Raw genomic sequence first — 27,553 nt, 5'->3', positions numbered from 1 at the left:
CCATGGCTTTTCTTTCTTTGACCCGATTGCCAACAATTGCCTCTCTCCCCATCCACTCATGTACGACAATTTCATCCTGTTCAAGATCTTGAAGCATCCCACTCTGTAAATTCCTCATTTCTTTCCCTCTTAATTGCTGTTTTTCTTCAATTTATGCGTAATTGGTTGTTGGTTTGCAGGAATTTTTTATTGTTAAGAGTCGATGATTTTGTTTTGTTTTCTTGGTTTGTCGTTAATTTTATTGGGGGTATTGTGAATTGTGATGTTTTGGGGTTTGATTTTTAAGTTTTTGTTTGATTAGGGTTTATGATCTTTCAGCTGGGTGATTGGCTTACTGATTGTTCTTGCAATTCGTTTAGGTATTGTGAAAAGGGTACTGAATAGCTTTTGAATTTGAGGTTTAGGTGATGAAGATCGATAACACTTGGTGACTTTGTTCTTGAATTAGGTCTTTGATTCTGTAAGCAAGTAATTGCGATAATGATCGATTTTCCAACGGAAGTTTCTAGAAAAATGGTTTTGTCAGCATTTATTTTGCATAATTTGTCTCAAAATTGCTAGTTCATAAAAAACATTGCAATTTCATATGTCACCGAATGTAATCCGGGTACTTAAATGTTTGAGATGTCACATTTGAGGTATCAAAATGCAGGTTTTGTAAGTATAGTGTAGACAAAATAGGAATCAGACCAAAGTACGTCGCATTTTCATGCGATACATATGTAAACTGTAAACTAAACCACAAGGGTGGTGCCTGATTGGTTTGAGCTTGGCTCCAAAAGTCAAAAGTGCTTGGAGGTCACAGGTTCAAATCCAAGAAGGAACAAAAATCCCATTGTGGCCATGGAGGTTCAAATGCGGTGACTCCGGGCCACCTGCAAAGCTTGTGGTCGCCCTGGGATTAGTCGGCTCGCATAGCGGGTTGGATATTCAGGTTAATAAAAAAAAAACCCAGTAAACTAGGTACTTAAATGTTTGAGATGTCACATGAGGTGTCAAAATGAAGGTTTTGTAAGTACATCGTACACAAAATAGGAATCGGACCAAAGTAGCGTTTCAATAATTTTGTCTCAAAATACCTCATTCTTAGAAACGACGTGTTTTCATGCATTACTAAATGCAAACTAAGTACTTAAATGTTTGAGATGTCACATCTGAGGTATCAAAATGAAGGTTTTGTACACAAAATAGGAATCGGACAAAGTACGTTACATTTTCATGCGTTACCTTATCTAAGTTAGGTACCTAAATGCTTGAGATGTCACAAATTGAGATATCAAAATGAAGGTTTTGTAACTAATGTCAAAATAGAATTCGAACAAAAGTACGTTGCATTTTGATGCTATTTGCCATTTGCGTTTGCATAATTTGTCTTAAAATCGCGAACCATCGTGTCATTTGGTTTTGGTTTGGTGCAGAATGATTAAGAGGCTCTCATGAAATAGTGCAAAATGAAATATAATTGTTTGGTAATTGTGTACAATGAAATTAGGGCTCTTAATGGTTAAAGGAGATCCATGATACAAAATCATTCAGAGGGTTTTAGAACCATTAAGAGGCCGAATTTTTTTTTTTTTTGTCAAACAAGATTCACCTCTTAATGATTCAGAGGTTGCCTCTTAAGGGAACTATTAAGAGGTAACAAACAAGCCCTCATGTTTGCAGGAAATTTAGTAGAAAGTCAAGTACTTTATCTTCATTGTTTCGGTTTTTGATTCAAACATCTGAACATATCTTGTTTCTTTTGCTTCTTTTCAGGTTTGTTTCTTCATAACCGAGGTTTCCTATACGTAAATCTGCAATATAATGGCTCGTATCTGGATGATAATGACACTGAATAGCCGAACGATTATTGGTTTGTGTCTCTTAATCGTACTTATATCCGTCAGTTGCAGCAATGCTGTTCAAAGTGATATTGATTGCTTGAGATCCATCAAAGCATCACTCGAAGATCCCGAAGACCTGTTATCTTCGTGGGATTTCAATAACGTTACCGAAGGGTTCATCTGTAGATTTACGGGTGTTGATTGTTGGCATCCCGATGAAAGCAAAGTTCTAAATATCCGCCTTTCGGATATGGGGTTGAAAGGCGGGATACCCGCTGGACTCAAGAACTGCACCTCGATGACGGGATTAGATCTGTCGAGTAACAATTTGAACGGGCCGCTCCCTTCTAACATGTCGAATGTTCTTCCTTTTCTAACGTCTCTTGATCTGTCATCCAACAACTTCTCCGGCGAGATCCCGGCGAGCATTGTAAATTGTTCGTTTCTTAACGTTCTTAGGCTCGAAAACAACCATTTTACGGGCCAGATTCCTCTGGAATTGGGCGGACTTAATCGAATTAAGGAGTTCAACGTTGCTAATAATGGATTATGGGGACAGGTTCCGACATTTATAAATTCTACTTTCACGCAAGAGAACTATGCTGGAAATCCTGGGTTATGTGGACGTCCGCTGGATCCTTGTGAAGCGGGATCGAAGAAAACCCACACGGGGGTGATCGTTGGGGCCGCAATTGGCGGTGCCACCATTGCTGCGTTGGTTGTAGGTGTTAGTATGGTGTTCCTTATGCGTAAGGTCGTTAGAAAGAAAGAAGAAGATCCAGATGGAAATAAATGGGCTAGAAGTATCAAAGGAGCGAAAACGATCAAGGCAAGATGATTCATATCTATTGGAGTTCCACATCAGCTAGACACAGACCATTAAACCTGTTTATCTGTAGGAACCTCGATTCTACTCTCTTTTAAAAAGAGATTCAAAGGGTTCCGTATATTTTAACATGGTATCAGAGCAGGTCTAGCACCACCTAGTTGGAGTTTCTAGGTGATGGTAGACCCCTATAAATGTGTCTATTTTAAAAAGAGAGTTAAAAGGGTTCCAAATATTATGTGAAAAGATACCTTAAGGTAAAAGTTTTTACGGTTATCATAATATATGGATTACGTTTCTGGACCCGACAAATTAGTCTATTTTTAAGCAAATTGTTCATTTTTGCATCAGATTTACTAACTTTTGATCGAATTGCAGCTATCGATGTTTGAAAATCCGGTTTCGAAGATGAGACTGAGTGATCTCATGAAGGCTACCAACAGCTTTAGCAAAGACAACATCATTGGATCAGGAAGAACAGGTTCGTTATACAAAGCAACGCTCGAAGATGGAAGTTCGCTCATGATCAAACGATTGCAAGACACTCAGCATTCGGAGAAGGAATTCGCGTCGGAAATGTCGACGCTCGGAAACGTGAAGCACCGAAACCTCGTTCCGCTTCTCGGGTTTTGTGTCACGAAACAGGAACGGCTTTTAGTTTACAGATACATGCCGAATGGGACTCTACATGATAAGTTGCATCTCATGGGTGATGATGGAAAACGGTTGGAATGGCGGTTACGGTTAAAAGTTGGGATTGGTGCTGCCAAAGGGTTTGCGTGGCTCCATCATAACTGCAACCCTCGGATCATCCATCGGAACATAAGCTCGAAATGCATCTTATTGGACGGAGACTTCGAGCCGAGAATCTCCGATTTTGGACTTGCGAGGCTTATGAACCCGGTCGACACTCATTTGAGCACTTTCGTGAATGGCGAGTTCGGCGATATTGGATACGTTGCACCCGAATACGCACGAACCCTCGTGGCCACCCCGAAAGGCGACGTTTATAGCTTCGGGGTGGTGCTTCTCGAGTTAGTAACCGGCGAGAAACCGACCCGTGTAGCTAAAGCTCCCGAAACCTTCAAGGGTAATTTGGTCGAATGGATTTCCATTCTTTCCACAGAATCAAAGCTTCAAGATTCGATCGACGAAGCGCTAGTTGGAAAGGGATACGATAACGAGGTATTTCAGGTCCTTAAAGTCGCGTGTAGCTGCGTGTTGCCCGCTCACAAGGAGCGGCCAACGATGTTCGAAGTGTACCAGCTTTTACGGGCAATCGGCCAACATTACCACTTCACTACCGATGACGAGATTTTGATGCCGACCAACTATGCCAATACGGATGACATAGAATTAATCGTTTCTCGCGATGTACGTGAACATCACTGATCGATAAGGTATGTATAAGCGATCGTGTAAGCTATATGTAATTATCTGTTCTTCGTCGTGCTTGAATAAATGTTATAGCGTATACGCATATATATATATATATCGGTGGAAGAACCATAAGTTTTCGGTTTTGTGTATGTAATAGAACTTCTAGAGAAATATGAATATGTATTTGAAGCAATGGGGTTTTCGGGACTACACCGAGCCTATCGAGGAAGGGGGACATTGTGCCCCCTCTAGAAGGCGCGGACAGCCCCTAAAAGGATATGATTGATGATGGTTCGGTAACGAGGGAGAGGTTCTTTTGAGAACCGTAACGATATTCACGATAAATATCATGAATAATGAAAATGCATGATATTTATGAATATTTAGATAGGGTTGGGTTCCAGTTAGGAGAGTTAAGAATAGATCTCCATCCTTGGATGCATATTAGGATCATAGGATGAGATGCACCAGATCAATCCTGTATCAAACGCGATTCGTGAGTGAGTTTGAGATTAAAAGTTATCAAATGTTCAGATCCCTTCTTACACTTCTCACATTAACTCTCTTTCTCACACGATCTTTCACCTTTGCTGTAAATAATTAGTTCTCACACTTTTCAAAAAATATTTACAGATTCATATGGAAATCCATATGAATAATTTCTAATACATGTTTATGTATACATCTTCAAATATATAAGTCGTCTTAAGGTATGCCTTGAAAAACGTCTTAATCTCGCCGTAACTTGTAAGACTTGAGGCTTGACCTCGTCATCACTCCAGATCTCGCCTCACGTCATTTAGAACATTGCTAGATATTAAAAATAACTATAATTTATAATTTCAATACACATTTTAAAAGAAATTATATATATATATAATAGGGTGATTCTATTTAGGCACCCGTTAATTTATTAGACTTCTTCATCGATTGATATCCAATGAATATGAGGAAAACCGAACCGATCCAATCATCCATTAGATGTTAGATTATGCTAATAGATCTAATCCGATTAACATTGGACAATTGATCCAATCCAATCAAAATGAATGATTGGATTGGTTCGATTTCATCCATTGGATATCCATCAGACCGGATTGTATCCCACCAATATTAACTAGATTGGATCCATTTGACATCCGGTGGATGATCCAATCGGTTTAGATCCATCCAATGTGCTAATTTAATCCAAATTTTAAAAAATGAAATAAATTAATTAATCACTTTTAATATGTGTTAAAATCGATACAAATAAAGCTAAAAATTCAAAAACCAACACAAATCAAATTTTGATTTAAGCAAATAGAAAACAAATAGTTGGATGATAGTTGGATGGTAATCGTATGGTTAATTGAATGTTGGTCGGTTCGGTCAATTCTAGACTATAATTCAAGAACCAACCGATCCAAATTGGATATTGAAATTTTCAACATTATCCAATTACAATTGAATATCCGATCATAGTCGATGGGTTCTAATAGATTATTACACACAAGTGTTTTAGAGATTGTTTGTTTACCTCTTAATAGTTTCATTAAGAGGCAACATCTGAATCGTTAAAAGATGAATCTTGTTTGCCAAAAAAAAAAAGAGTCTACCTCTTAATGGTTTTAAAACTCTCTGATTTTGTATCATGCATCTCCCTTAACCATTAAAAGTCCTAATTTCATTGTATACAATTACTAAACAATTATATTTCATTTTACGGTAACAATTTAATTTTATTTTGTACTGTATCATGAGAGCTTAATAATATGCGTCAGACCATTAACCAATCGCGAAACAGCCCCTTAGAGAATTGAGTTTTGAAAACGATGACGAAACAGGCATGGGCACCTAATAATGGCGATGAACATCGCATTGATCGCCTTGGAAAACGACCCGGAGGACCTTCAAAGTAATTCGATCATAATTGGAGGACTTACAAAATCATTCTCGATTCTTCACCGATCGAACCCCCCTTCTTGATCAATTTAATTAAAACTCACTTCCATGATCGATTTCCTACAAGAACTCCATCAAATTTCTGTAAAATCTAACCATCATTTTCTCCGATTCATCCAAAACCCATAATCGAGAACCCTTTCTGACATCAAATGGAGTTCAACACCATCAAAATCAATTCAACTTTCACTTCACCATTTGAGAGCACTCCAAAGGGAGATAATGAAAACTCTTCATTCAGAAAGCCACTCAGTTTATGGCCAGGTATGTATCATTCTCCTGTCACCGCTGCTCTATGGGAAACTAGGTCAAAAATCTTCGAAAGTCTTATTGATCCACCAAAAGATGCACCTCCACAAAGCGAATTGCTCACAAGAGTTCCGTCTCAAAGCAGGACTACGATTCTGTATAATTTCTCAACTGATTATATATTGAGAGAACAGTATAGGGATCCATGGAATGAGGTTCGAATTGGGAAATTGCTTGAAGATCTTGATGCCCTAGCTGGAACCATTTCAGTTAAGGTACTAATTTTGATTCTATGTTTGCAAATTGCTGCTCACTTTTTGTGTTTCCAGGGTTTTTGTGTGTGAATTTAAATTGAAATTGAATGTAGAAATATGGATTGGAAGCCAAAAAGATGCAATCATCTTCATATCATTCATTCTGTAGTTGAAACAAATATATAATACAATATTTAGTTCTGTATGGATAAGGCTGTCTGTGGTATAGATTGGGACGGATTTTGTTTGGGAGGGTTTTTCATAGATATAAGGAGCATGTTTTTTAATCCGGAGGCAGATTTGGAAAAAAACTTGGCTTTCACCATAAAGCTCCCCACCTACTAGCTTATTGAATAAGTCACTTTCTGTATCATTAAACCACTACCAAACAATCATATATAGCTGACTGAATAAGTTGCGAGTCCCATTAAGCTTTTTAAGCTGCTAACAGACGGTCCCTAAAACATGTATAATTGGGCCCCAAAAATTTTGGGGCTTGTTCCATATCTCACATTGGTACACCTTCACATGACCCTGCTAGTATATCCCACGTAGAGGTGAGGTTTCTGGCGGTGGGATGTACGCAGAGTCGCAGACTGACCGCTATCCTAAAGAGTAGTGTGGTTGTTTCTGTGAAGACCCCCGACTCTACACTAGCCGAAAATTAAAACTTTAGACGATCGCAGTCAAACTTTGCAGTTTTATTTGGATTAACATAGGTGGGACTATCATTCTATTGTAGCTAGAAATGTGTAGTTCTATCGTGTTGTGTTTAACATTTTGGAACCGCAAATTTCTAGCTTCAGCTTTATGGTTAAACCTTGGATTCTTTAAGTGGATTAATGATATATCTCAAAAGAGTTCTTGTTCTGTTTTCATTTTTCACTCTAACGAGTTGGCTAATGAACATTGAGCAACATAAGCTCTTATTAGTTGACGTATTTATGGATTTTGTTATTGTTCATATAAGTTTCTTGCTGCCCGGTTATCGGTAACTTGTATATTTTGCTTGCGGATCTAGCATTGCTCTGATGATGATAGCATAACAAGGCCCCTGTTGCTGGTTACTGCATCTGTTGACAAAATGGTTCTCAAGAGAACAATTAGCGTTGATGGTGATCTCAAAATGGCGGGTGCGGTTACATGGGTTGGGCGATCTTCCATTGAGGTTCAACTTGAAGTCACCCAGTTGTCAAACGGTACATACACATACACACACATATATAGGGGGACCTTCATTTGAGACCCATAAAATTGTGATAACCATGAGAACCGGTGCATCAGGTGCTATTTCATATGATCTTTTTCCATCTACTGCTTGGATTTAGTGTATTGATTAACATATATCGTTCTCCAATGTGTTTGTTTCAGTTTCATAATGTGAACATTTTTTATGTGTTTGTGAAACAAAAAATACAACTAAAAAGTTTCATATTGTGAACCGAATACATATTTAAAAGAACACTGTGAAACAAATGTATGTCAATCAATATGTTAAATTCTAGCCTTAGATGGAAAAACTCATGTGAAACAATACCTCACGATAATAGTTCTCATATTTATCACAATATATGGGGTTCTCAAATGATTAAGCCTCATATATATATATATATATATATATATACGGATAGGGTGGGTTCCGGTGAGAATGAAAGTTATGGTGAGAAATGCGGTGCACCGAGATGCACCTGATCAATTCATGTGATAAGCGCAATTCATGGGGGTGGGGGGCGAGATTAAAAGTGATCAAGGGTCTAGATCCCTTCTTACTCTTCTCACCTTAACTTCTATTCTCACACGATCCTTTGTCTATATATATATATATAAACCAGGGTCTAATAACCGGCTTCTTTCTTTTATAATTATGGGTGTCTGAGTCAGCTTGTGCCCACATCGACTAATCCCATGGGCCCTAAAGTTAACAGCCGGACAAACTTCTATGGCCCTGAGGGGACTCGAACCAGTGGATCACTACGAGCAAGCCTGAGTCTTACCAACTGAGCTACCCCTGGGGTAAACTAAGCACCCCCGAAAATGATAGACTTCAATGGAGAAATTAATTACTCCCTCTATTATTAAGGGTAAACTTGTCATATAGTTAACTAAAAATATAATAGTTACCCATTTCTAAAACTGTGTGCTTTTTTATTGTGGACATTTATTTTGGGACGGAGGGAGTGATTTAGAAACATCAAATCTATCTTACGTTTTTGACATAACAATATTGGTTTTGTAGATGGCGCTGACACTTCGGAATCAATAGCTCTAACGGCAAACTTTATATTTGTGGCCCGTGATTCCAAAACTGGAAAAGCAGCTCCCGTGAATCGACTCTCACCAGAAACGGAAACAGAGAAATTGCTCTATGAAGAGGCAGATGCAAGAAACCGAATGAAAAAATTAAAAAGAGGAGAAAGCAAAGGGGTCGAGAATGGAGAAAAAGATCGACTTGATTCGTTGTTGGCCGAAGGACGTATTTTCTGTGACATGCCCGCATTGGCAAACCGAGACAGCATTCTTCTTAGAGATACCCGTCTTGAAAATTCGTTGATCTGCCAGCCCCAACAACGGAACATCCACGGCCGCATTTTTGGCGGGTTCTTGATGCATCGAGCGTTTGAGTTGGCTTTCTCGACCGCTTACACTTTTGCCGGATTGATGCCACACTTTCTTGAAGTCGATCATGTCGATTTTCTAAGACCCGTGAGTGCTTCTTCACTAAACATTACTCCCTCTAAATGTCCACAATAAAAAAAGACATGTAGTTTTAGAAATGTGTAATTATTATATTTTTTAATTAATTAAATTACAATTTTACCTTTAACAGTAGAGAGAGTAATGAGTATCTGGATCTCATGATTAAAGGTATAATTGGAAAGTAGGCACTTATCGATCCTAATGATATCAGGAGCACTTTTTAAGTGTCGGAATATCCGAAGTGGGCTCTTTATTGTGTTCGGTTTAGTTTCTCACATTTCTTATTTCTGCTTTCTGTTTAAAATGACATTTGATTTTTGTTTTCTCAGGTGGATGTTGGTGATTTCCTACGTTTCAAGTCGTGTGTATTGTATACGGAATTTGACAATGCAGAGCAACCTCTAATCAACGTTGAAGTCGTTGCTCATGTTACAAGGCCCGAGCTAAGGTCTAGTGAGGTCTGTTTCCTTCTCAAACTTTATGAGCCTAAATCCCAAATTGTTTGTAGCATAAGTTTATGCTTTCATTTAAGAATCATTTTTTTCGTTGCTAACTAACAAGCGTTCTTGTAAAAACATCAAATGAACGCTATAATTAGCGAGAATAGCCGATTATGGAAATAAACCAAACCAAATCAAACACACCCGGTAAGCCCCACTTAGAAGTATGGTATTGGAGGAGGATGTACACAAACCTGACCTCTATCCCAAAAAGTACACAGACCTGACCTCTACGCCAAAGAGTAGAGCGACTATCTGGGAAGACCCTCGACTTGTGTAAAATTACTCTACTTCTCTCTAGTCTTGGTTATTCTTTACAAAAACCCTTTGCGACTTACCTAGAGGTCGCCAGTTCTAGTCTCCTCAAGTCCACCGGGGATTTTTCTGGCTGATATTTTTAGGGCTCTATGGGATTAGTTGAGGCTTGTGTAAGCTGGCCCAGACACCGACTGTTACCAACAAAAAAGAACAACTTTTTGATAAATCTTCTAACGTTTTTACGTCTTCATTAAAATTGTGTATTCTTGACATTTTTTACAAGAATGATCGTTTGTTTACAACAAAAAGGAGGCAAGTACTATGGTTTGTAAAAGTCGATGAATCGTTGTCGAAAGGTTCGACTATACTTTTTTTATGTGCCTAAAAGAGTGGTTGATCAATATCGTACTTGACTTTTTGTTGCAAAAAAACACAATAAGTGAGGCAACCGGGTAACAGAATTGCGGAAGGTTTTATGGTTTTAATTTGACATGGGTAATTTGGTAATTTACATATCCTGTCCCATCCGCCTGATTCTTGTTCCACTTAGTTTTGTCCCAGTCAAATGCCACGCCAAACGTCAGGCAACATGTTTTGTTCTATCTTATCCCGTCTTGTCCCCACATACCAAAAACGCACCTTAAAAGATTGCCACAACCAGATTACAATTGTTTGTGTGCAGGTTTCAAACACGTTCTACTTCACGTTTACGGTCCGTTCAGAGGCGAAGGCCAACGACAACAACGGGTTTAAGATACGTAAAGTGGTTCCAGCCACGGAAGAGGAAGCACGTAGGATCCTCGAGCGTATGGATGCCGATTCTCAGGTAAGTGCTTGAATTTGGAAAGCCATTGATATTAGAGAGTAGTGAGTTTCTGAGGTTAAAAGGTGTTTTTTTGATCAAGTTTGTTGGTTCTGATAGTTGCAGCAGAGGAAATAATGTAGCAACTAACATCAGATTAAAAGATTCTTGAATTCTAACTGTTATTTAACGATTCTTGAATTGGAAAACAATGATTGGGTGGTACATGATTGGTTTGAGCTTGGCTCCAGAGGTCAAAAGTACCAGGAGGTCCCAGGTTCAAATCCAATGAGGAATAAAAATCCCTTTGTGGCCACGGAGGTTCAAATGCGGTGACTCCGGGCTATCTGCAAAGCAGGTGGTCGCCCTGGGATTAGTCGGCTCACATAGTGGGTCGGATATCCAGGTTAATAAAAAAACAATGATTGTTTCTTTTCTAAAGTATATAATATTTATATATGGTAGGATAGGGTATTCGGGAATTGTTGGTACGGACCAATTTTGCAATTTTTTCGGACATGTTGCGAATTGGTTCTACCAAAAGTGGTTAGTCCGAGGGGTGCTCAAAAAACCGACCAACTTGGTCGACTCGATCTGAAAAAGCCCAAAAAAGCTCGACCCGAGGTAACCTGACATGTAGTTGATTCAAAGTCAGGTCAAACTAGGCATGGCAACGGGGCGAGTTTTGTAATCCCCAGCCCCGGTTTGTAGTAACGTCCCCTTGGCCCCGACGGGTACGGGGATTATCATCCCGTCCCTGGTTTGAGTCTACCGGGGATCCCCGGCCTTGGGACCCGTTTTAGCGGGGAATCCCCGTCCCCATTTGGGTCGGGTGAACCGGGTTCCCCACCGGGTCGGGGAAAATCACCATCCCTATATGTTGTGTCGGAATTGGGTTAGTATAATTTGAACCTAACACAACCTGATGAACCCGTATACTATGGATTTACTATGATTGTTAAGTTTTTGATTAATATATATACTAATTATTAGACCAACCTGTAATTAGCTATATTCAGAATCACATTACAATTTTTAACTGTAATTTTACTTTTTTATTTGCATAAACTTTTAAAAAAATTGAGTTTGTCCACCTTTTATGTATGTTCTCGTTTTTATTTTACTTCGTTTCAGCATAAACATTTAGCTAGATTGTAAAAAAAGATGTATTGGAGTTTCAACCCGACCAACCCAACCCGCACGCTACAAAAATGAAAGAGTATCAAAAACAAAAATGAAGAGTATCAGCAAGGGAAAATTTCCTCACAAATCCGTCCCTAAAAGGGTCTCCCGTTGCTGATCTGTCGCTGATAGTCCGTCGGTCAAATGCTCGTAGGTAATGCTATCAGCGAGAGATACTTTCAGCGGCGGATCAACAACGGATACTTTTAGCGACGGATCAACGAGGGAAGCGACAGATCAGCGAGAGAACTTTAAGTTTGAGTTGGGTTGAGATTTTTCAAACCGTAAACATTTCGTTGGGATAAGCAAATGCATTTAACCCAGCCAACTCAACCTATGTGCAACCCTAATCTATCTATGATAGAAATTATGATTTTTTTAGTATTTTATTTATTTGTGGCTTTTAAATAATTTATATGAATTTTAGAAGATTATGTTTTTTCCCAACAGAATCTCTAAAAATCTTTAAAATATTTATTTTAAAAAATTTGTTGAAGATGTTCTAGAAGATAATAAAGGACCAAAAGAGAATAATCAATACATTAATATATAAAAAAAAGGGACCGGTTAGGATATAGGTCCAACCAATTACGCAAAATCTCTATTCTTTTGCCGGAAGACCGGTGTGGATTGAGACCGGTTATGAAAAGGACCGACTTAAACAGGCTAGAGATCAAGACTAGTACAAAGACCAATCGATGAACCAGTTTGTCCACCTATACTTTGAGCTATGAAGACGGTTTGGTATTCAACCTTCGTGCGGTATACATATTTTCTTCTGCTAACAAAGAAAAACGACAGTTTGACTTCTCAAATCATCGGTTTTAAACAAAAACGACAAGAAAGGTGGTAATTTTAGTATTTTAATTGGTTAAAAAAAATCATTTGTTTCACGGTATTTTTAGAATTTTATTAGAGTAAAGTACAGATTCGGTCCATGTGGTTTTGTTAGAAGTAACATTTTTTCGTTCCTACAATTTTAAAATTAGAAGATTGTCATTGTAGTTTGCAAACATTTTCTAGTAACGGCCATTAAAAAGTTTCATTAAATGAAGGGCATTTTTGTCCTTTTATCTATCTTTTTGTCTTTTACCCGGTCAAAAACGATTTTATTATTTTTGTAATGTGGTTTTCGATTGAATATAACCCAAAAAGAAAATCGATAAAAGAATGAAAAACTATTCATTTAACGGAATTTTTCCAACAGTCGTCACATAGGGATCAAACACGAACGTTTTTACAAATCATGATGAGAATCTTGTAATTTCGAAACTGTAAGCACGAAAAATATTGCTTCTTATAAACCAGGATAACAACCTTATAATTTCGAAACCATAAAAATAAAAAAACATAAATATTTTATATATAAAAAACATAAAAATTAAATATAATGAACAAGTCAACAAAAATATATTTGTGTATAAAGAAAAGAAGTATACACACATTCATACATACATGCATAAATACATACATGCATAAATACATATATATATATATATACATACATGCATAAATACATATATATATATATATATATACATACATACATATATATATATATATATATACATATATATATATATATATATTTATATATATAATATTAGGCAATGATGATATGTAAGGCACATGCATGGAGGATAAAATGTTCCCCAAACCAATTATTCTATATCTTTTTTATGTGGTCGGTTTTTGCCTTATATTTCCCTTTTCTTCAAAACCTCCTACATGTGCATGTGTTCTCCATTTTTTAAGTATACATACATACATACATTATATATATATATATATATATATATATATAACAGCTTTTAGTAGATCTACTCCATTTTACTATAATTAGTAAAAAAAGGCATCAATCATCATCATCATGTCAATTAATTTTTTATATGGTTTTATTAAATGGATATCATGTAAAATCTAATATTAAAATGACTGAATACTTATTTATTAGATGTGTTTTAAAACTATAAATTTGAATATAAATCAAACTGATAATTTCTTGTACAGTTAATCTGAGATGTTACATATCAATAAAATCTTATAATATAAAAATAACATACTATCATAGGATACCCCAATTTAATGTATTTTTAAACAGATTTTCAAAAACAGAGAAAAAAAAGAGTTTTTAATTAATTTATTGTTTCTAAAATGTGAAAACAATAGAAAAAATAGGATGTAATATTTATATACGACAAATATAACAAATAAACTTATATACTCTTCTCATTTTTGATGAGATTTGAACTCTTATACTGTTAAGCCAAAAACCCTTTGGTAATATTCTTGTATTGTTATTAATGAGGTTAAATATATTATTACTTTATTAACATATATTAATATCAATATTTTAATAATATATTAATATTAAATAAAATATATTTAAAATTTCTTAAAGATATATTAATATTTTAATAGTATAATTAATATTAAAATTAAGGAATTACTAGAGTTAAATATAATTTTATTTTTTACTTTTCCCTTTTTAAAAAGAATATATAAAAGAAATGAGATGCTCTTAACAAGTGAACTTTCCATGCAAAAAGCAGCCATCAACCACAGTTTTACCATCCTTTTCAACCCAACCACCATACCACTTTTTGGTGGTTGTAACCAAAACAGTGCCACTTCCTCCTACCTCATCATCATTACCAACACTTCCCATTTATTATTTGGTACATGGTGATTAAATGATCAGAATGATTAATAGACTTTTATAATATGGTGTAAAATGAAATCTGATTGTTTGGTATGTTCAAAATGAAATTAAGACGCTTAATGGTTTAGGAAGACCCAAGATACAAAATCATTCAGAGAGTTTTAGGACCATTAAGAGGCAAAAAGAAATTTGTCAAACAAAATTCAGCTCTTAACGATTCAGATGTTGTCTCTTAATAGAACTATTAAGAGGTAAACAAACAACTTCTTACTTTTTACATTTTTAATATATAGTTTAACATGATTCTGATATAAACAGGCATGTATCATGTATATAGCTTAACACCCATAAATAACTCAGATATTTTTTATCCCTTACTTCATTTGCATACCCGTATTATCCTATATACGGGATATGAATAGAATTCACTTTTATGATAATTCTTAATTTATTAAGCTGATAATAATATGACCAAAAAAAATGCAAAAGGAGGTATTAATTGGTCACTGCATTATGCCCTAAGCTAATCGGCGGCGGACCTACGGAGGCCCTGATAGGGTCAAGTGCACCCGTTCAATCGATCCACAATTTGAAAGATGCACACGCTAAATTTTGAAGGGTACTTCAGTATATTAGGAAATACAAGGGACATCAACCAAAAACCTGGAGAGAGAGAGAGAGAGAGAGAGAAATCTCTAAAAATTAACCAAAAAACTTAAAAAAAAGCCCTTCGTGAAATTCGACTAAAAACAAATGACTTTACAGGCCCTTGATCCACATTAAAAGCAAAAATCACGTGTCAACCGCTAAAGCAGTAGAAAAACATTATAATTCAACCACAAGAGTGTTGTCTGATTGATTTGAGCTTGAGCTCCAAAGGTCAAAAGTACCTGGAGGTTTCAGGTTTAAATCCAAGGAGGAATAAAAATCCCCTTGTGGCCACGGAGGTTCAAAAGCGGTGACTCCGGGCTATCCGCAAAGTAGGTGGTCGTCCTGAGATTAGTCGACCCGCATAACGAGTTTGGATATCGGAACTAGAAAAAAATGAACAAATATACACAAATTAAAGGAAAAGAAAGGTATAAACACAGATGATATGAAGTGATTCAGATTCAGATTCAGAGAAATGGCATATATATCTTACAGAGGAATTGCAGGTACAAAGAATCTAATGCCATCCAAACTTGGCATCGGAACAACTTTAAGAAGCTTTTTTTACAGAAATGTGCTTATTCTTCCAAAATCTCCTCTGTATATTTTATATATATATATATATAGAGTTATATATCTATAGGCCAAAAGTAATGTTCAAAATCTTCTACCTTATACGTATACGAATACAACACCACGAAAACGACAAGAATGCCTGTACCTACGACGATATTCGAAACGAGGAGGTACTTTCGTCGTCTGAAGAACTATATTGTTGTCTTCCCGGGAATCCGCTAAAAACCGGCGGCAGGGTCGGGTTTATCGGAACTGGAAACTTATGGGCCGAACTGATCACGATTCGCTCGTTTATCGAACCGACTTCTTTGCAGACACGATCAAGGACCGTCAAGAAATCTCTTACGACCATAAAGATTCGAAACGGGTGAGCTTCTTCTTTTGCTGAGTTTCCGTGGAAGTATTCGGTGATTTCTTTGACTAAAGAAAGCGCCACGCTTTCTTGCGCTTGAATTCGGATGATCTCCTCCTCCGCCGTCGTTATGAACTCGTTCATCGAATCGGAAAATCTCGTTTGGTTTCCGCCTTCGGATCGTGTTGTTTCGATTAATCTAACGACTTCGGTGATATTGGCGATACCCTTGGAGAGTTTGACGACATCACTATCAAGGACCTCGGAATCCATGGCTGCGGATTTCTTGACGTTCGAGAGTTCGGAACTGATACCTGCGACGACTTGAAGACCGAGCTTCCGACATTTGGTGTCATCGGTGGTTGCGGATTTTGGAGTTTCGGGGTTGGTGTCGGTGGTGGAAAGGCGGGCCCCTTCGCTTTTGATGATTTCTTGAACGACGAAATGCAAGAGAGTTGTTTTCCCATCGGTGCCTTTCACGTCAATGAGTTTGAGGAGTGTGTCGAGCTTGAATGCGTGAGCATCGCCACGGTTTGTTCCGACGTTCATGCGGTTCCCGGTCTTGAGAACTGCTTCTAGAAGTTTCAGGAACATTCTGCTGTTTCGAAGTTCTTCACATGCTACCTGTAAATCGACGAGTTTTTATAACAAGAAATTGAATAAAATCAAGATCGAGCATGTTAGGCATACGCCAACACATATAGAACAATCTTACTCTTTATTAGATATTCGATATCGTGAACCATTGGCTATGTTTTATCATTTGGCTTATCGACTAGTTTTTACCGACATAACTTGTTTATCGGCTAATAACCAACTTAAACAGCTAGCTTATCAGCTAACAACTACCTTATTAGCCAACAACTGATTTTTCAGTTGACAACTAGCTTATCAGCCAACAACTAGCTTATTATCGGCCAACAACTAGCTTATTATCAGCCAACAGTCAACTTATTAGCCAACAACTATCTTTTTAGCTAATAAGAGGTAATGTTCATACCGACATAGTGGCCGTTTCAAATAAATATTTTGAGAATCTGGAACCAACTATCCATACATTATTCATGATGAATGTCGTAATAGATATTCATCATGAAAATGCATGATGTTCACAATGAATATTCTTCATGAATATTAGGCCATTCATCATGAATAATACATGAAATAGTTGGTTTCCAGGTTCTCAAAATATTCATGGTTCTCATTCAAAACTTTCTCGCACAACATATATATATATATATATATATATATATATACATGGAACTTTTGGTTCTAAAACAATTTTCTCCATTCATGTGGTCAAGAATTTTTCATCCTCAATCCACAAAGAGAGACAAATGGTTCATTCAACCCAAGAATCCCACAAACAACCGATCGAAGTAAAAGTATAGCAATGGAACATACCTCTAGAGTCTGAAACGACCGTTTAAGGTACTCAATCTCCGAATCAAAATTGGATATGTAAAGCATTGCATCAACCCTTTTAAATGCAAACGGTACATCAAGAACCGCCTTCAAAAACTTCTCCGCTGGCCCAAGCTTGATAGGTGAATCATCTTTAAACTCTTTAAGTTTTCGTTCTTCTTCCTTCGTTGGAGCCATCTTCAATAAACTCTCAAGAAGCTCGGTACCAAGAGTATCTGCATTGCCTGTAAAGTTATCCATCCTAAAACCGTTAGATTAATAAACACCTCACAGAAACAACCACTCTAGACTTTGGGCAAGAGGACAGATTTGCGTACATCCCACCCCTCCCAGATCCACCCGTACCCGTTTGGGATGGAGGACAGATTTGCGTAGAGGGAGGTTCAGGGGAAAACCCTCCAAAAAATGAAAAACGGAGGAACACCCTGGTAACTATTCATCTTAGACGATGTGCAAATGTGCATATAAGTAATTGAAGTTGTTCCTTGGTTTCTATGCACATGTGCATACCGGACAAATTGCTTACAAATTATTTGTATCCACATGTGCACAGCGTTTCTAAATGAATGATTACCGGCGTGTTCCTCAGTTTTTCATTTTTTGTAATTTTCCCCAGAACCTGACCCTGTATACATACCATTGCTCCCATATCCTACCCATTTGGAATGAAAGACAGGTTTGCATACATCCCACCCCTCGTAGACCCTGCTTTCAAGTGGGATATACCGAGTTTACCCTGCTTTCAGGTGGGATATACCGAGTTTATTTGGTTTTGGTTAATAACATCACCCGTAATGAAGAAACTAAAACGATATTGAATCAAAGTAATTACCTTCTAAAAGTGCATCACAAACTTCCTCAATTGTCACATTGAGTGCCCTAAGTAAAATTGCAATGTTCTGAGATTTCTTGGGGTCAAGAACTCGGTTTTCAAGGCTAGTGGGTGACGGAAGAATCGGGCGTCTTGTTGCAGAAGTTTCGTTCGAGTTAGCCGAGTTTGGGGTTTTTACAGTAAATAATGTCTCAATCATCTCCTCATTTAACCTGTAATTAAGAACCCTAGATCATTAGATACAGAAAATTTTGAAACAAAAGAAACAAATTTGAAGAACAAATCGATATCTTACTTAAAAGAGCTGGATTTGAGTTGATCCCACACCATTTCACGATCGGAACTTGCTCTTACTTTATCCCAGTGAAGTGGTTTTAATTTTGGTTTTGGTGTTTCATGATTTTCTTGATTTTCCGGCAACAATTCCATGGGAGAAATCGGTGGTTGATCGTTGATTAGCGATGTGGGTCTTGCCGGCTTGATTAAAACTGGTGGTTTTAGCAACTGTTGCGACGGAATTGGTAATGGAGTTCTGGGACTTCGACTTTCCCAGTGCTTCGGTGGCGGCGGCGGTGGTGGTGGCGGAATTCTGGCCGGTGGAGGAGGTGAGTTTTGATCACTCGATGAATTTGATGATCTGGGTGATGACTCTAAGCTGTCTTTGCTTAATCTGATGTTCAGAGATGGGATTAACAAAGGCTGTGGCGGAGGTGGAGGTGGTGGTGGTGGTGGTGGTGGTGGCGGCGGCGGAGGAGCTAAGCTAGACGGTGGAGGAGTAGTTTGAATTGCAACAAGGTCCGGCGACTTCGGCCGTGATCTTATCGGACTCAAGCTCACAGGCGGAGAAATACTTAAGGAAACGGACCTCGCCGGAGAACCCGAACTTGATGATGAGCAAGAAGAAGAAGAACCCGACCCGATTATCCTCCGTGATTCATAATTATCCACCGGCACGGCAGCGAACGCCGATCTAGAACCGGATCCGGTGCCGATCGACCCTCTCGGAGAGTAAAATTCCTCGAATTCTTCATCTCGAGAAGATTCAACCTCCACATTTTCAAAACCAGTATTCCTAAGAATACTTTGACTCCGTCCTCCGCCACCACCGACACTACCAAGCGGCGGCAATGGGCGGAGCTCCGGCGAATCCATCTTTCGCAAATTCAAATCGCCGCCGCCGCGATTTTCACGGACGATTGTATTTGTCGCATCAATTCCGCCATGAGAGTTCACAAGTGTACCAAGATAAAGAAATTCAGCGCTACTTTGCGACGGCCGACTGAGCTTCGGAATCCGATTAAAATTATTATCACCACCACCGCCACCGCCACCATTATTAACATTACAACTAACAACTACTCTGCTACTACTATCGGATCTATACGTTTTTTCATCGCTCAAAGATCTAGAATCCTGATCAAATCGTCTCCGCTTCTGAACTCGCAAGTAAACCACCGCCGATATAACAATGGCGGCAGCAATGACGAGAGTAACCGCCGTCGCAATGAGTTTAGAAGAAACCGGTTTCGATTTCGGAGAAATCGGAAGGTTGAGAGAAGATATATTAGCGGGAAAAGAGGCGGAGGGAGTCGATGTCGACGGCAGAGGAGGTGGCGGAGATGGAAACGCTTGAAAAAACGGCTGGTCATTAGGTGGGGTTGAAGCATCGGTGGGGTTATTAGGAGTAAAAGGGACATCAGATGATGACGCCGGCGGCACCCCAGGTGAGTCTTGTGGGAAGAAAGGTTGGTGCAGCGTCCGCCGGTTGTTGACGGTGGCGCCGGCGCCGGAATCTATACAAATTGAGATAAGATAGAAAAGGAAAACGTAGAAAAAGATGGGCATTTTCATGGGTAGCCTGAATCGAGTAAATGCAAGTGTGATTGTGAGTTGTGGGCTTGTTATTTCTTGAATTTCTTCAGATTGGATTGAAGATTGGTGGGGAGAAGAGAGAGAGAATCTCCATGAATGTGTGCTAAATCAGTGGGTGTGTGTGAATGATTTTGCAGTAATTTGTTGAGGGTGAAAGTAGCAGGAAGATGGTGTGTTTACAGCTAAGCTTTAGGTTATTTGGCTATGGCAGACAGCCATGGTACCAAGCTTTTGAGTTGAATTTTTGTTTTTTGAGGCCAACATTAATAAATGATGACTTCAACAATAATGTACAACTTTCCTATACACAAATTTACTTGGATTTATCGAAGTTTTAAATTACCTGAGTCGTGATATGTTGGTGGGACCCTTTTTATAAGTGTTAAAAGTCACGACGACGAGATCATATGATGTTTTTTAACGTGTGATTTACGACGGTAAATATTTATATCATATATAATATTATGTAGATCAAGGATTATTTGTACAAACTTTACAAACCTAATCACAACCGTTTATATGGTCTGATGAATATCTGGTTCAATAAGTATCCCTGTTGTTTTCTAATATAAAACGTTAGTTATAATAAATGAACTCTAACGATCTTCCATAAACATTCAGATCATAATAAATGAACCTTCATCTATTTCATAAATATCTCAGTTAATTTTGGTTTGTATGGTTTGTACTAATGGTTAAGTTTGTAAATAAAACCAACTCATATTATGTCTATATATAGACATATGTTTTATCCAATAAATCAATGATATAAAAAGATAAGAAAAGTCAGATGTTGTATTACAAGAATCGCACATTAGGCAATTGCGTGCAACAGTCTTAACGTGGCGTCAGACACAAGTCTTGAGTCACGGCACGCCACGACGGCAGTTGTAGTAGACCTTTTTGAACAATGTCTTCATCCGACCTGCTCCTCTCTTGCTATTAGATGGTTCGTTCCAGATGTAATAAGAGGAATATACTTTCGAACTCTTTTCAAAACACACTTGAGGGTTTTTTTGCAAAACCAGTTTCGAGAGAAGATCATTGAGCTGGATAGTCGGTAGATATGACAACTTTTAACCGTTTTAATCAGTTATAGTTAAAATAATCAAATTTAAATAACTAGAGTTCAAAAACGGAGACATGAAGCAAAGATTCTTGTCGGTGAGGTAAGAATTGCGGATTTCTAACATACGTCAAGAACCGTCACGTGGAAGACTACGAAAGCGAAAACTGTTGACATAAAGCAAGACACGTGATGACGAAAACAACGATGTCATGATTGATAAGTCATGCACAATCATGTCAAAATTGATTACCTCGAAAGAATACTTGGGGTTCTTAATCAACACAAATTGGGTAAGCGTTGACCAAGTAAAAGTGCGATCTGAATCAACATTAATCACTCTTCGGTAAGAGGTGTTCGTTAAACAACATCATCTTTGGTTGGACAGGAGCCTCTTACCCAGTAAGAGGCACGAAGCATATGTATAACACCTTGGTTATGAGTAGGATAAAGAACATATCTCGAGTCTCAACTCATAGTCGAATTAAGCATCTCCAATCATTTCGTCAATAATGCAGCAAACCGCAATTTATGTCGATCATATCATAATGAGTATATCGATGATGATTAATGCGTCACCAGGAAGAATGTGACAATCTACTACAACACGTCAAAAGGGGTCAGTGTCGGAAGAATTTGAAGATTGTTACAGGATCGTTAAAACCTTTTTCAAAATACTGTTCATACGGAATGTTAGCAATAAGAACATTGTTTTTAGGTTTTGTTAGGATGATTAACCGTTCTAGCCTTGATGGCACGACTCGTTAGCCTTCAGTAAGTAACATTTCTATATGCAGTTGTACCTTTTTTTTATTCTATAAATTACTAAAATACATTGGTACCCTTTGTTCCAGACAATTATTGAAAACTTTTGTTATTAACATTCTGATCTCAAATGAAATTTTTATTTGGAAACTGTAAATATTTTGATAGAAAACCAACTATTAATTAATTATTAATGATGAGTACACCTAAATATTCATAAATATCATGCATTTTTATTATTTATGATTTTATCATTAATAATTAATAAATAATTGATTTTTACGGTTGACAAAATATTTGCGGTTATCAATGAACTTAAACCTAGTTTCTAGAAAATTGTTTGAGACCTACTTAGGGGCTGTTTGGCAGTCGTTTAATGGTTCGGTATATGATGATTAAGTGGTCAGAATGATTTAGAGGTTATTTGATATAGTGCAAAATGAAATATGGTTGTTTGGTAATTGTTCAGAATGAAATTAGAACGCTGAATGGTTCAGGGAAACCCACGATGCAAAATCATTCAAACTGTTTTAGAACCATTAAGAAACATATATTTTTTTTTACCAAACAATATTCACCTCTTAGTGATTAGAGGATCGTCTTGTAATGCAATTATTAAGAGGTAAACAAACAACCACTTAACTCATTTAAAAAAAATAATTTACTTATTTTTATATTATAATTTAAATTAATGGAATGTTTATAATAATTACACCCCGACACATCTCTTGGGTCTATTTCTTAAATAGTTTATCGTTTATAATCTAAAATAATAATTTGAAATTAAATAAGATCAGCAAAAAAAATACCAACTTGGCTTAAATTTAAAATCCAAAAATTATATTCACAAAGCACACATACACATACACATACACACACACACATATATATATATATATATATATATATATATAGGTTGGTTATTATACAACCCTTGACATTTGTGCAACCAATACAACCCGATCTCAACCGTCCATTTCATTTGATGAATATGTGATTTCATAGAAGTTTTGATTGTTTCATAATATAAAGTATTAATCATAATTAATGAACTATATTCATATTCCATAAATATTCAAATCATAATAAATGAACTCCCATCATTTCTATAAATATCTCAATTAATTGGGTTGCAAGGGTTGTACAAATACACAAGGTTGTAAAAGAAATATACCATATATATATATATATATATATATATATATTATATTCAAGTCTATATAGTTCTTCCATATCGATCATCTTGTTAGTTTCTTTTGCAGGTGTTCATCAATGGTGGGTTCGATTGACAATTCTAGTGTCAAATGCGGTCGGTGAAACAAGTCAAAAACAACCATGAAAAAAGTCTTGTGCCATAAATCAATGTTCATTGACGAAACTGATCATGATACAGGTGATGAAACAAAGTCATGGATCAATATTCAGTGACGTCAATGATGAAGCAGTTTCATCAGACTCATGAGCCAAATTCAGTTTCATCTATTATGACTCAAACACACAAACTACACGTGATTGCAGATTCCAATTTCACGAGCGATTCCATAAACCACACCGAAGGAACTGATTTCATGATACAATGGAAAACCCATAAATAAAGTGAATATTAAATTTGGGATAATTACCATGTGCATTAAATTTTAGACAATTTGGAGAACTTTTTATTTTATTTTTATTTTTATTAACATAAATAACTCAATTAGATCTTATTTTTATACGATTTTGTGCTTCTAGGCTGTTTTAATTAATTAAATATATTAATTTTTATTTTTTTATTAACATATATAATTCAATTAAATTTTAATCTTACATTAATGAAAGCTACGGTTGAAAAATAGGTTGCATAATTTATACTAATAAAGTGGTTTGCAAATTAAGAAAAAGAATTTAAATCACTTGAGAATTTCACAAATAAATTTTAAGTAGATATTGATACGTAAATTACTGGAAAAAAAATATAGAAATAATTTATATATGAATCTATATAAATAATTTGTAAAAAATCCGTTTACCAAACGCTTATCCGGGTAAGTGTTTACCAAGTCAAATTACATTACTGGATGAATATGACAAGTACTAAGAATCTTACTAGGCAAAAAACGAAATAAGAATCGAGAGTCTTATCCAATAAGTGAGGACAATTACATTTTTTATTACAATTATTTTTTATTACATATAATAGATGTACGGATTAGTAAATAATAGGAAGAATAGAGTGGGAACGTGAGAATACGAGTTTCTAGAGATTGAGGGTGTGAAGCACCGACACATTTGGGAAAAAAGGAATATTTTGAGAAAATTAAAACATGGAGTAAATAAATTATTTTTTAAATTTTAAATTTTAAATTAAAAAGCAACATCACCCACGACCGCATTATGACCATAATTATAAGTTCATAATTAATTTATACATAAATAGACAACACCACCATTGGTATTTTATGTTTTTATTTATTAAATTAATAAAAATATTCTAATTAGTTTTAATTAAATATTTATCAAGTTATGTTTAACCACAACGGTAGTGTCCGATTGGTTTGAGTTTGGTCTCCAAAGGTCAAAAATGTCTGGAGGTCTCAGGTTCGAATTCAAGGAGGAAGTAAAATCATCTTGTGGCCACGGAGGTTTAAATGCACGGATGGTTGCCTTGGGATTAGTCGGCTCGCTTAGTGGGTTGGATATCTAGGTTATGGGTTGTTTGTTTACCTCTTAATAGTTTCATTAAGAGACAACCTCTGAATCGTTAAGAGGTAAATCTTGTTTGGCAAAAAAACAATCCATCTTTTAATGATTTTAAAACCCTTTGAATGATTTTGTAGCATGGGTCTTCCTTAATCATTCAGCGCTTTAATTTCATTGTAAACAATTATCAAACAATTATATTTCATTTTGCACTATATCATTAGAGTCTCTTAATCATTTTGACCACTTAATCATTCTACACTAAACCACTTAGCAACTGTCAAACAGTCTCTTAATCAAAAAAGTTATGTCTAACTTATAATCACCTTCAAGAGTTTTTTTTTTCTTCTATATTTTACTTAAAATAGAAAATAAAATTTAAAATATAAAATAAAAATATATGTTTAGAGGGTTTCATTTGAGATAATCCATAAAATTGTGATATTTTTTAGAAATAATGCATCATATGTTATTTCATGTGATTTTTTTCACGGCTTGAATTTAAGGTATTAATTTATATATATATATATATATATTGTTTTACAGTGTGTTTATTTCATATATATTTATTTCATAGTTTGAACATTTTTATGTGTTTGTGAAACATAAAATACAACTAAAAATTTCACAGTGTGAACTGAATACATATAAAACAAACACATTATGAAACAAATATATGTTAATCAACATATTATATCCTAATCTTGGATGAAAAAAATCCACAATGGAATTCAGTGAAATTAAAATCCATCAAAGGGATTTGAAATTGAAGCAATTAAAATGAAATTTGATGAAAATCGGTCACCTATTTGATCTGGTGGAATTGTTATAGGAACTATAAATGTACTCGCACAATGCAATGAGATACATCTCGATTTTAATGTTTTGTATTTTTTTTTTTTGTCTCAATTGATGTTATAATACGGTTTTATGTGGTTTTGAGAACCCAATAATGTTTTTATTTTTGAATGAAATATAAATATGAAGATATCATAAAGATTTGAAAAAAAAAATATTAATATTAATATCAAAACTAACTACTTAAAATTTATATATTTTTTGTGTATTTCTTTAATTCATTTTTTTTATTTTTGGTTCAATAATATAATTTTCTTATAAATATAACAATTAAGTATTTTGCTATAAGTCAATGACTATCCTAATTATATTTTAGATTTTTTATACTTAAAAATAGATGTTTATTTTCTATTTGATTATGTTTATCTGCAGTTAGTTACATGAGTTCAAACATGAAACTTTAATAAGTTGTACTTACACACAATTTACTTGTAATCTTGAATTTTAAGTAATATGCATCAATAAACAGTATTTTATGCATAAAAAATGGTTTTTAAGAGTTTTTATCAAATGTCTTGTAATATATTATATATTAAAATATTTGGCAGTGACAAAACAACATAGTGGATTTTGGGGGCCATGGCCCCCCCTCCCTTTTTACTGAAATAGCATATATGAACGTTAAAAATCACATGTCATGGGTAGCTTAAATGGTTCTTGGTTTGAGTTCCTTACTTAACAGTTTTTGGTTTTTGTTATTTTGTGTCTTGATGCATTGCACAAGTATCCTTTTAGTATATATTAAAAGAGTACTTGTACAATGCAGCGAGACACATCTCGATTTTAATGTTCTATTTTATTATTTGTCTATGTCGATGTTATAATACAATTTTATGTGTTTTTAAGAAAGCAATAATGATTTTATTTTTGAATAAAATATAAATTTGAAGATATCCTAAAAATTTCAAAAAAAATATATATCAATGTTAATATCAAATCAACTATTTAAAAGTTTTCATTTTTTATGTAATTTCTTTAATTTTTTTGTATATTAAAATTAAATTTAAGTTTAATAACGAAATAATTTATTTTTGGTTTAATAATATAACATATTATAAAAATAATAATTAAGTATTCTGTTAGAACTCAATGATTATCCTAATCATATTTTAGATTTTTTATATTCAAAGTGAGATGTTTATCATGTATTTGATCATGTTTATCTGCAGTTAGTTACACGAATTCAAATATGAAACTTTAATAAGTTGTACTTACGCACAATCTATTTGCAATCTTGAGTTTTAAGTAATATGCATTAATAAACAGTACTTTACACGTAAAAATTGGTTTTTAAAAGTCTTTGTCAAATGCTTCATAATATAGTATAGATATAAAGTGATTCATAGTTTAATTTATTAAGCAATATTGAGTTTTTATTATTACATTAAAGATGGTTTTTAGTGCCTTTTTGTTTATGGAACTGGTTGAAGATTATCTAAATTGCTGATAAACAGATCCTCGATTAATTGAAAGAAAAAGAAGTGTTAAATTTTGATAACCGAAATAAAAATAAAAATAAAGTTTAATTTATAATATAAAATTTTGAAATAAACCGTCTTAATAAAAAAAAAAATATTCCCACTTATTTTTATAAGTCGATAAAATAAAATCATAATTAATTAATTTAATAAATATTTTTTTCGAAGCAAGTTAAATTGTGTTACTGGTATTTTTATTAAGATTGTACGATAAATTTGACCAATTTTATAAATACTAGAAGAGTACTCGCGCAATGCAGCGAGATACATCGTGTTTTTAATATTTCATTTTATTCTTTATCTCAGTCGATGTTATAATATGACTTTATGTGATTTTGAGAAAACGATGATGTTTTTATTTTTGAATAAAATATATGTTTGACGATATCATAAAAATTTGACAAAAATATATCGATATT

The 27,553-nt window shown here is 35.3% G+C and overlaps 3 protein-coding genes across 5 annotated transcripts; 2 read left to right on the top strand and 1 right to left on the bottom strand.

The window, feature by feature from the left end:
• Window positions 1-4,169, top strand: LOC112512043 (probably inactive leucine-rich repeat receptor-like protein kinase At5g48380). The gene is made up of 3 exons (XM_025117833.1): window positions 1-105; window positions 1,759-2,655; window positions 3,031-4,169. The coding sequence occupies exons 2-3, from the start codon at window positions 1,807-1,809 to the stop codon at window positions 4,042-4,044; spliced, it is 1,863 nt and encodes a 620-aa protein (XP_024973601.1). The 5' UTR covers window positions 1-105; window positions 1,759-1,806; the 3' UTR covers window positions 4,045-4,169.
• Window positions 4,170-5,869: 1,700 nt separating this feature from the next.
• Window positions 5,870-10,915, top strand: LOC112512671 (acyl-coenzyme A thioesterase 9, mitochondrial). Of its 3 annotated transcripts, none has more exons than XM_025118753.1 (6): window positions 6,124-6,240; window positions 6,420-6,500; window positions 7,501-7,678; window positions 8,716-9,182; window positions 9,506-9,634; window positions 10,617-10,915. In XM_025118753.1, exons 1-6 carry the CDS (start codon window positions 6,199-6,201, stop codon window positions 10,770-10,772), a joined length of 1,053 nt encoding a protein of 350 aa, XP_024974521.1. In that variant the 5' UTR covers window positions 6,124-6,198; the 3' UTR covers window positions 10,773-10,915. The 3 variants fall into 3 exon arrangements, with proteins under 3 accessions (XP_024974518.1, XP_024974521.1, XP_024974519.1); XM_025118751.1 differs by having other exon boundaries at window positions 6,154-6,240; window positions 6,371-6,500; XM_025118750.1 differs by having other exon boundaries at window positions 5,870-6,500.
• Window positions 10,916-15,685: 4,770 nt separating this feature from the next.
• LOC112512221 (formin-like protein 1) lies at window positions 15,686-20,261 on the bottom strand. Its single transcript, XM_025118088.1, has 4 exons — window positions 18,712-20,261; window positions 18,417-18,628; window positions 17,564-17,808; window positions 15,686-16,783 (listed from the first exon to the last, which is right to left on the bottom strand). Exons 1-4 carry the CDS (start codon window positions 20,259-20,261, stop codon window positions 15,953-15,955), a joined length of 2,838 nt encoding a protein of 945 aa, XP_024973856.1. The 3' UTR covers window positions 15,686-15,952.
• Window positions 20,262-27,553: the final 7,292 nt, after the last annotated feature.

The sequence above is a fragment of the Cynara cardunculus genome (genome assembly GCF_001531365.2).
Source record: "Cynara cardunculus var. scolymus isolate 2C chromosome LG 5, CcrdV1, whole genome shotgun sequence".
In the NCBI taxonomy this organism is placed as follows: domain Eukaryota; kingdom Viridiplantae; phylum Streptophyta; class Magnoliopsida; order Asterales; family Asteraceae; genus Cynara; species Cynara cardunculus.
Note: the sequence above shows the minus strand (reverse complement) of the source record. Positions and strands in the feature narration are given on the sequence as shown.

Coding starts and splice junctions, on each gene's coding strand:
- LOC112512043 (XM_025117833.1), top strand. CDS start 1,807: ATGGCTCGTATCTGGATGATAATGACACTGAATAGCCGAACGATTATT. Junction 2,656..3,030: donor AAGGAGCGAAAACGATCAAG/GCAAGATGATTC, acceptor ATCGAATTGCAG/CTATCGATGTTTGAAAATCC.
- LOC112512221 (XM_025118088.1), bottom strand. CDS start 20,261: ATGCCCATCTTTTTCTACGTTTTCCTTTTCTATCTTATCTCAATTTGT. Junction 18,629..18,711: donor CTCAAATCCAGCTCTTTTAA/GTAAGATATCGA, acceptor TCTTAATTACAG/GTTAAATGAGGAGATGATTG. Junction 17,809..18,416: donor TTGTGATGCACTTTTAGAAG/GTAATTACTTTG, acceptor ATAACTTTACAG/GCAATGCAGATACTCTTGGT.
- LOC112512671 (XM_025118750.1), top strand. CDS start 6,129: ATGGAGTTCAACACCATCAAAATCAATTCAACTTTCACTTCACCATTT. Junction 6,501..7,500: donor CTGGAACCATTTCAGTTAAG/GTACTAATTTTG, acceptor TTGCGGATCTAG/CATTGCTCTGATGATGATAG. Junction 9,183..9,505: donor ATGTCGATTTTCTAAGACCC/GTGAGTGCTTCT, acceptor TTGTTTTCTCAG/GTGGATGTTGGTGATTTCCT.